At 46.6% G+C, this 10106-nt stretch overlaps 1 protein-coding gene across 4 annotated transcripts in view; it reads left to right on the forward strand.

Annotated features, from left to right (window-relative positions):
• Positions 1-10106, forward strand: part of CADM3 (cell adhesion molecule 3) — an 85800-nt gene that overhangs the window by 73224 nt on the left and 2470 nt on the right. For 2 of the 4 annotated variants that reach the window (XM_082202809.1, XM_082202810.1), the window contains exons 6-8: positions 3181-3271; positions 5608-5777; positions 9279-9404. In XM_082202809.1, coding sequence (XP_082058935.1) covers positions 3181-3271; positions 5608-5777; positions 9279-9404 — 387 coding nt within the window. The remainder of the gene's footprint in view (positions 1-3180; positions 3272-5607; positions 5778-9278; positions 9405-10106) is intronic. The other 2 variants (XM_082202811.1, XM_082202812.1) reach the window with 1 other exon arrangement.

Below are 10106 nucleotides of genomic sequence, written 5' to 3' on the forward strand. Positions count from 1 at the left end.
CTGGACACAGTACTCCAGGTGTGGTCTGACCAGAGCAGAATACAGTGGCACTATTACTTCCCTTGATCTAGATGCTATACTCCTATTGATGCAGCCCAGAATTGCATTGGCTTTTTTAGCTGCGGCGTCACACTGTTGGCTCATGTCAAGTTTGTGGTCAACCAAGACTCCTAGATCCTTTTCACATGTACTGCTCTCAAGCCAGGTGTCACCCATCTTGTATTTGTGCCTCTCATTTTTTTTGCCCAAGTGCAATACTTTACATTTCTCCCTGTTAAAATTCATCTTGTTTGTTTTTGCCCAGTTCTCTAATCTGTCAAGGTCGTTTTCGGACTCCAGCTTCCATCATTTTTCACCATCAATCCTCACCTTGCTGGCTGGGACTGATGGGAGCTGGAGTCCAGCAATATCTGGAGAGCCCAAAGGTCCCCCAGCCCTGGCTTCTCCTGCTGCAACTGTAGGAAGCCTGGAGCCCTTTATACATTGCTGGACCACTGGCCAAGTTGGTGGGGCAGGTGGGAACTGGAGTCCTCTTCTGCCTTCTATACCAGAGAATTCAGTGCTTTTTCTTTTAGGGGGAAAAAGGTGTGGTTACTCAGCAGGAAGTTGTTACAGTTAAGCGCCACATTTTTAACATTTGGTGGGAAAAGGTGCCAGCTGACAACATCTGAAGGTGTTTGGGGTTCCACACCCTCAGCTTGCAAAGATGTCAAGTAGCAGAGCTGGAAAAGGCCTTTTTCCTCACCTGAGATCTGGGCTACCAGCCTTGGTGGACCTAGAGAGCAAGGCCTTTTTTCAGATGGAACTCGCCGGAACTCAGTTCTCATACGCCATTGCTACTCTAAGAGAAGGAGGGCGGTGTTCATGGTGAGTTTCGGCACCTCTTTTTCTGGAAAAACAGCACTGCTAGAGAGGGTTGAAGAGGATAAGAGGGGCAAATGCCCTTCTGTGAAAAGGGTCCCTTTTGCAGGCCAACCAGAAAGGTTATCAGCCCTCCTTGTACCAGAGATATATAAATATATATATACTTAATTGACTTTCGCAGCTCCTGTTCGTGCAGGGGCAGGGAGGGCTACATTCCCCTCTAGGCATCCTTCAAGGGGTCACATACCAGTGGTGGGCGGGGCCAGAGGGGAAACTAAGCGGAGCAGTTAGTGTAAGTGTCACCTTTGTACACTAGGCTAGTTTCTACACAAACACACCCCTCTGTCTTCCTTCTAGACAAACAAGAGTGCAAGGAAGCGTTCCAGCTAGGGTTGTGCCTGGAGAGAGGGGTGCGGCTGGGGAGGGAGTGTGGCCTGCGGAGCATCACGAGGGCCCTCCTCTCTGTTGTTGTTGTTGTTGTTGTTACTATTATTATTATTATTTTCATATTTTATTGAAAGTATTACAGTGAGTTACCGGTAAATAGGAAAAGGAAAGGAAAGGGGGAAAGAAAAAGACTACATACAAAAAAAAATTTAAAAAGCAGAGGAAAACAATAGCAATAAAATACAGTTAAGGTTACAGAGCTATATAATATATATGTAAATGAATACGTTTATTGTTTCCCTCAGAAATATGTTGATTCATGGGTCACTATGGTCCTCTCTATTAGTGGATCTGACTAAGCTTTTATTTGTGTTTTTGAGTTTCTTCATGGATTTAGGCCCTTGCTAGCTCATCATCTCTGCTTCTGCTTTAAACGCCTTCTTCTCCTTGGGTCTTTTGCTCCTCAGATATTCATCTTCTTCTGAAATCTCATCTCTCATGCTCTAGTTATCTGTTCTGTCCTTATTATCTTGCTGCTCCATATGCCGGAAAGACTGTCATGCCATTGAGGCAACGGCCCTCTTCTATTTAGAGTATTAATCAAAACACTTTTCTCTCTCTCTAAAAACCCTTCCTTCATGGTCGTCCATGTATTTCCTCAGTTGGTATTTCCTCAATTGGTCTTTGGTGAATTGGGAGCTGTTCTGTTGTGCATGTTAAGAACAGTAGCGTGTGTTTTTTTAATGTATTTGTGGTCAGTATGGATGATGCTGTGATCCTGTATCCAGTGATAGCAGAAGAGTGTGATGAACCAGCCAAACCAGTTCCTTTGTTAAAGTAATGGCTTTGGCTGGCCAGAATATTTGGATATTTACCATATCCAAAGTGGTTGCTCTGTTGCCATAGAGACAAATGGGTGGTTCTTTTCTCAGCTCACCTGGCTGGATGCTGCATCATCCTAGGACGGAGAGCACAGGCCAAGGGGGAGCTGTTTATGAGAAAGTTGTATGTAAGAGCTGGGCTGATGCTGGAAGCTGGAGACACAGAGATACCGTCATGCTCTGTACTAGACCCAAGAGCTGTGACTTGGGGCTTCCCTGGAACCCTAATGGGGAAGAAAGCTCTGTTGGAGTGTTAATGCTGTGAGTCCCTCCATTCTATGCCCAGGTTGTATATATGTGTTAATAGAACCTTGTAGCAAAAAAGCAACACCATCTCTGTTGACTGTCATTCCAAGGAACTGAACCCTAGGTAAGCAAGCTGAGGAACCCACAAAGTATCTCATCACTCAGAGACTGGGTTGTGCACTACAGTACTTTATGTGTGTGTTTTTAATCTAGGTTTTATTGTGAAAACTCCCCGTTTTCACAATATTGCTCACCTAAACAGATAAATAAATACCATTTTGGTCTGGATATAAGCCGCCCTCAAATATTGTCCACACTATATGTCTTCTCTGTCTAGGAAAGCACAACCAGTTGGTTGCATTCAGGTTTAATACAAGCCAGATTTGGGGGAGGAAATGCAGCCTTTATTCAGACCAATATGGTAAAAATTAGAGGGCAACTGGTTGGTAAAGGCTGAGCTATGGATTTGGAAGTGGTAATGGCAGTCATCCCCTAGGAACAAGGGAAGCTGCCATATAATAAGACAGACGGCTGTTCCCTTCCAACTCTACAACTCTGTGATTCTATGATGGTTGCTGGGGGGATCCCATAACATCTGGAGGGCCACAGGTTCCCCATCCCTGATCTACAATGACTGGTAGCAGTTCTCCAGGATTACAGACAAGAGCCCTACCTGGGGATTGAACCTGGGACCTTCTGCATGCAGAGCAGAGGCTCCGCCACCGAGTCAAAGGTCAAAGGTGGATCTGGTTGTGACAATGACAGCAGTTTCCCTTCTTTCTTCCTCTGTCTCTCTCCCCAGACAAGCCAACAGCTGAAATCAAATCGTATCCCGACAGCCCACGAGAAGGACAAAATCTGAGGCTGCGCTGCGATGGACGAGGCAACCCAATGTTAGTCTCCTTCTCTCCTCTGACGCGTAAACGGCAAAGAACCTCGCGTGCAGTGAAGGTTGGTCCATCGGGGCCTGTGTGCCAATGCCCCACCAACCTCAGTCTGCTCTGAGCCAGCCCCCACCTGCCTGCCTGTTGACTCAAGCCAGTCCAGGGAGTGGCTTTGCCAGCCAGCTTCCTCCTCCTCAGTCTGCTTTTATAGAACTCCGCAGACCCTCCAAGTGTCCCTGTTTTCCAGGGACAGTCCCGGATTTACAGAAGCTTCTGACTTGATCCCAGAATGTCCCACTTCTCCTTAGGATGTCCCTATTTCCATCAGAGAAAAGTTGGCGGGTATGCAACCAAGGAGCCAAGGAGATAAGATACAACCTTTAGAAGGCATTTGAAGGCAACCCTGTATAGGGAGGTTAGTTTAATGTCTTATTGTTTTCATATATGTTGGAAACCACCCAGAGTGGCTGGAGCCACCCAGTCAGGTGGGTGGGGTATAATTATAATTATTGTTGAATAGAACATCCCTATGTTCATCAGAGAAATGTTGGATAGTATGACTCAGCAAGGGAAAAGGATTATAGGGGCAAAACTAGGATGAGTTGGCTCCGCCTCTCCTTGGCTCTGGCTTCATCTACTGTTGACCTCTCAGTCATACCAGTCCCACTGCTCTTCACTTGCTCACGTTATTCCTGCCTACCTCCTAGGTGGTTTCAGATCAGGGTCATAGAATCATAGAATCATAGAGTTGGAAGAGACCACAAGGGCCATCGAGTCCAACCCCCTGCCAAGCAGGAAACACCATCAGAGCACTCCTGACATATGGTTGTCAAGCCTCTGCTTAAAGACCTCCAAAGTAGGAGACTCCACCACACTCCTTGGCAGCAAATTCCACTGTCAAACAGCTCTTACTGTCAGGAAGTTCTTCCTAATGTTTAGGTGGAATCTTCTTTCTTGTAGTTTGGATCCATTGCTCCGTGTCCGCTTCTCTGGAGCAGCAGAAAAAAACCTTTCTCCCTCCTCTATGTGACATCCTTTTATATATTTGAACATGGCTATCATATCACTCCTTAACCTCCTCTTCTCCAGGCTAAACATGCCCAGCTCCCATAGCCGTTCCTCATAAGGCATCGTTTCCAGGCCTTCGACCATTTTGGTTGCCCTCCTCTGGACACGTTCCAGTTTGTCAGTTTCCTTCTTGAACTGTGGTGCCCAGAACTGGACACAGTACTCCAGGTGAGGTCTGACCAGAGCGGAATACAGTGGCACTATTACTTCCCTTGATCTAGATGCTATACTCCTATTGATGAGGCCCAGAATTGCATTGGCTTTTTTAGCTGCCGAAAAAATGCACTCTGCTCACTGGTCATTAAACAATCACTTAAATGTATTTCTTTATTTATGGAATTTAATACCCCACCTTTTTGTTTGAGAAGCTCAAGGTGGCATCCATGGTTCTCTCTCTCTCCTCTTTTAATCCCCACAACAACCCTGTGAGGCAGATTAGGCCGAGAAGCGGTAAGTGGCCCCGGCTCACCCAGTGAGCTCCATGGCTGAGTAGGGGATTCAAACCCTGGTCTCCCGGGGCCACTCCAGCTTTTGCACCACACTTGCTCTCTAAATGGTCTTATCCTGTGTATACCACCCCATTAACAATGCCCTTTTGATCTTTTTGATGATTCAAAAAATTACTAAAAGGCAAACGAGAAGCTCTAAAAAAAAATAATCTTGAAAAACAACCCCAGCACAAAACTAGATAACTGAATGGAAGCCACCAGGGAGAGCTGAAAACACCAGCAATGTTTAAATTATCTCAAGACGCCTAAGATGGCACTGAGAAGAACAAAATGAGGATACCTAGTGAGGCTGTTTCAAAGGGGCATCCCACACTGGGGGAGCTATTTCCAAAAAGGTCCTTTTCTGGAGCCCATTGGGATTGGTGGAGCCAGAGCCAATGGCAGGCAGCACCAACTAGACTGTTTTGTCTCCATCCTCTTCCTCCCTGCTGAGTTTTTCAAGAGCAACCTGGAAACTGAGGAGGAGGAACCTGGCAGGCTGCGCCATCTCCTGATTGGTTGGAAGCCGGAAAGCAGACAAGTGGAGAGCAATCTGTGGTTGGTGGGGCAGTGTCCCCTCTGCCCGAATGGACCCGCCTCCACTGCTGGGCACCAGTTGGTCCCAGCCAGACCAAGGCAAGAAGACGAGGCCTTGCTGTTTCACCGTGTGCCTAGAACAGCTTTGTATCCCCCAATAGACCGGGGCCTCCAGATCATTGAAGGGCGATGTGCAATCCCTCTGACCTCAAGCTCTGCTGACTCTCACCAACTCTCTTCCCTCCCTCACAGCCCTCAGGAATACAAGTGGGAGAAGCAGGGGGCTCAGGCGCCCCTAGCCGAGGCCCAAGACAACATCCTCGTCTTCGACAGTTTGAACAAAAGCGACAGCGGGACCTACATCTGCTATGCCTCAAGCATTATGGGCATCTCCACGGCAATATACAACCTGAATGTTCATGGTGAGCATTGTTTCACGGCACCCTCTGCTGGTCGGAGGACTGCATTCTTTGTGTTTCCCAGGATTGCTGGCCAGGGTGGGAACAGGTCTCATGGTCTCAGGAGGCTCTTCTTATATTTTTGTAATAATACTCTTTTCTTCTCAGCCTAGAATGGGAAACAGCGTTAAATCATAGAATTGTAGGGTTGGCACCACGAGGGTCATCTAGTCCAGCCCCCTGCAATGCAGGAACCTTTTGTCCAACATGGGGCTTGAACCCACGACCTTGAGATTAAGAGCCTCATGCTCTACCAAGTGAGCCTAGTTTATATATCTGAGTTTCTAACACAATGTGTCAGGGGGTCCATATATTTTTTACTGAACTAAGAAAATGAAACATTTACAGAAGGCAAAATTGGAGAGAGGGAGAGAGGGGGATACTGGGAGTGGGGAGAAGTATTATGCAGCATTAATGCAAGCATGGAGCACGAGTATTCTTGAGGTCTAACAACTACTTCTACATATTTTGAAAAGAAAATACCACAGTAATTGCCAACATGTTGAATTCGAAGGGAATCAAACGAAAATGTTAATCTCAATTCCCTTGCTGCCTTATCTTGTGCACACCATATGAATAGAGCATACCATGATAAGATAAAAATAAAGCATGGGTGTGTTGCATCTCGTGTGTGTGTGTGTGTGTGTGTGTGTGTGTACACACACACATACACATATGATTTGACATTATATAATCTCGAAATAAGCTTCATGAAAAATTCATCGGAAACAATGCAACGGCCATTAAAAATTAATCTGGAACAATGCAAAAGTACCTAATAAAATAACAAAACCGCAACAGTTGAATCTGTTTGTCAGCTTGCTTAAAAGGCAGGAAAGCCTGATTCCTCAGAGGAAGGTGGGATACATAAAAAGTCTCTTGAAATGCAGTATTGATGGGGGGGATATGAGACAAGACTTTTTCTTTTTTTGGAGCAAAGGGATTTGCGCATCTGGCATGTGTGTTTAGTGCCTCGACCAATTTCGCTGCATGCGACAATAACCGCTTGAGAGTGTGGCATCAGGAAGGAGGCCAAAGGCGGTTGTGCTCCCGAGGACGCATCAATCAAGTGCTCTCTGAAGTGTTTGTGTGTGTGTGTGTGTGTGTGTGTGTGATTTTTCTCCCTAAACAATTCCTGCACTATCAGACTCTGAACTGATTGCAGACTTCTTAGCAGCCCCAGCCCTGGTGTAGCATGGTGGCTAGATGGCTGCGCTAAGAATCAGGAAGTCCCTGGTTCAAATCCTGCTGTGGTAGCTTAAGGCAAGCTGCAGCCCTTTGGACTCAGTCTCCCCATCTGCATTATGGGCGGGGATCATAATGCCGAACCACCTTGTTTTAAGGAAGATGGTATGATTTCCACGTTGCAGGGAGTTGAGCTAGATGACATTCGAGGTCCCTTCCAACTCTCTGCAATTCTATGATTCTGGGATAGCACGTGCAAAGTGCTTTGAACACATGGAAGCACCATACCGTGCTGGCCCCCTTATGCTGGAGCCAAATGTACTTTCTCTGCCTTGCCGGCACCTCGTCTGCTCACCCCACAGCTAGTCCTCCACCTTTAAAGGTCCACCGATTATGTCACCATAGCAACCACTTAACCCCTTCACTCAGGCTGCTGTGTTGAGTGAGCATCTTCATTCCCAAATAATCCCCCCATGGGTTCTGGATGGGCACTTGATTGGCAGGAGCGGGGGGGGGGGGAGCCACCAGGGAGCCACCTGCTGAGGCATCTCAGCCGAGGATTTAGCTGTCTTATATTTGGGTCCATGGCCTGGCCTATCTTGCATCCATATCTTGCATGGCTGGTTTTCCAGATTCAGGAATAAGAATGGCTTTGCTAACACTTGGGTCTCTTTATTGCTCTCGCCTGCAGGATGCTCGGCTGCTGCAGAAATAGTCATAGTTATTTACTTATTTATCATTGTTACTACTACTATTTTATTTAGGCAATTTATATACTACTGGCTACTACAGAAATATCACACGTCATTTTTTTAATCAGAATTATTTTAGGGGATTTATATGCTGCTTGCTATAGAAATATCACAAACTATTGTTGGTTATATATTTGTGTATATATATTAAATTTGTATACGACCCTTCGTCTCAAGATCTCAGGGCACTTCACAGAATAAAATACAAGATAAAGAATTAAAGCAAAAACAACAAAACAATACTCCCCTGTTCCCATAGACACATTTAAAGGGCTGTGGGATATTAATCAGCCAAAGGCCTCGTTGAAGAGGAATATTTTCACCTAGCACCTAAAAATATTGCCACTCTCCAGACCTCACATTCTTTAAGTACAAGTCCACCACAAACAAGGCGTTTTGGCAGAGCCTCATGTTTTCATGTACTTGGGAGAAAACAGAGACCTATTGCTATGTGGGGCCTATTATTCAGCTACAGCTTTCAGTTGCCCTTCAACATGGTAACGATACATAAGAGAGAAAACATTAGGAACGTCAAACCAAAACCATTCAAAAGCTTCAAGGTTATATGTGACGTTCATGGCTGAGTGGAGATTCGAACCCTTCTCCCCCAAGTCCTAGTCCTATGCTCTAAACCACTACACCACACTGATACTGATTACATTGCATTGGTGTCTTATTTTTTAACCCCCGCAAAAGTTACCGGATGCAATCCTCTATCTCTGGTGTTAGAGCAGGGGTAGGCAAACTAAGGCCCGTGGGCCGGATGCAGCCCAATCGCCTTCTCAATCCGGCCCACAGACTGTCTGGGAATCAGCGTGTTTTTACATGAGTAGAATGTGTCATTTTATTTAAAATGCATCTCTGGGTTATTTGTGGGGCATAGGAATTCGTTCATCCCCCCCCCCAAAAAAAAAAAATCGTCTGGCCATTCCACGTGGTCTGAGGGTTGGTAGACCGGCCCACGGCTGAAAAAGCTTGCTGAGCCCTGTGTTAGAGTAAAGAGGCATGTCTTCAGCATCACACAGAAACTATGTACAGTGGTACCTCGGGTTACATACGCTTCAGGTTACATACACTTCAGGTTACAGACTCCGCTAACTCAGAAATATTACCTCAGGTTAAGAACTTTGCTTCAGGATGAGAACAGAAATCGTGTTCCGGCGGCGCAGCAGCGGGAGTCCCCATTAGCTAAAGTGGTGCTTCAGATTAAGAACAGTTTCAGGTTAAGAACAGACCTCCAGAACGAATTAAGTTCTTAACCTGAGGTACCACTGCAATGAAGGTATGGAGGACAGGGAATTTCACTGTGGCCAGCATGCAGAGTATTTCATCTTCCCCTCTGTATATTCTGCTGTCTTTCTTCCTCCTGGCCTCACCCCTCGTCCGCTTCTGCCTCAACTGCTCTGGTTTGGGTGCTTGGAAGGAAAAGCCAGTCAGTGAGACGTGTGGATTTTCTTGGCCGCTTCTCAGCTAACTTTTTCTCAGCCAACTTTTTCTCCTTTCCCTTTTCTGCTTTCCCTCTGGATAGATGCAAGCCCCATGACCCACAGTGGGAGCACGTACCACGCCATCATTGGGGGAATAGTGGCTGTCATTGTCTTCCTGCTCCTTATCCTCCTCATTGTTCTGGGTCACTACCTGATCCGGCACAAAGGTAGGCTTCAACTCAAACCTGCACAAATGTTTTCTGCGCCTTGCAAACCGGGGCTGGGTAGACCGCAAGGGTTGAATGCGGCCCTCCAGGCATCGCTTATCTGGCCCTTGGGGCTCCACATACCCTTCTCCAGCTGCATCCACACTCTGCTCAGGCTGCTCCCCTCGCCAGCCCTGCTTCACACCTTCCTTGAGGGCTTTTGGAAATGTCTGAAATGTTGGCCTGGATAGGCGATAGAGAGGTGTGTTTGTTTGTGTGGAAACTAACCTACAGTACAAAGATTTTTAAAATTGCATTCGTTGCTCTGCCTGCTTTGGCCTCTGGCCCCGCCCACCAGTTGCACATGGCCCTCAAAGAGTTCTCCAGAAGGAAATGTGGCCCTTGGGCTCCAACTCTAGCTGGAGTTATTGGAAAAGGGGGTTTGAATGTAAGCATAGCCAGGATTTATGTTGGGGCAGCAAGACACCCACCTGTCCTGTTCCAGAAGCGAGCTACCTGTGACGCGATTGGTCAGTTCGTTGAAGCCACGCCTATCGCTCTGTCAGGTCACTAGAATGCGCCACAACATCATCAGAGTGACCTTGGCGAGCATTTCCATTTCAAATATTGTAATTTTGGTTAGGTAAAGGTAAAGGGACGCCTGACCGTTAGGTCCAGTCGTGACTGACTCTGGGGTTGCGGCGCTCATCTCGCTTTATTGGC

The sequence above is a fragment of the Podarcis vaucheri genome (genome assembly GCF_965113315.1).
Source record: "Podarcis vaucheri genome assembly, chromosome: 16".
NCBI classification, from domain to species: Eukaryota; Metazoa; Chordata; class Lepidosauria; order Squamata; family Lacertidae; genus Podarcis; species Podarcis vaucheri.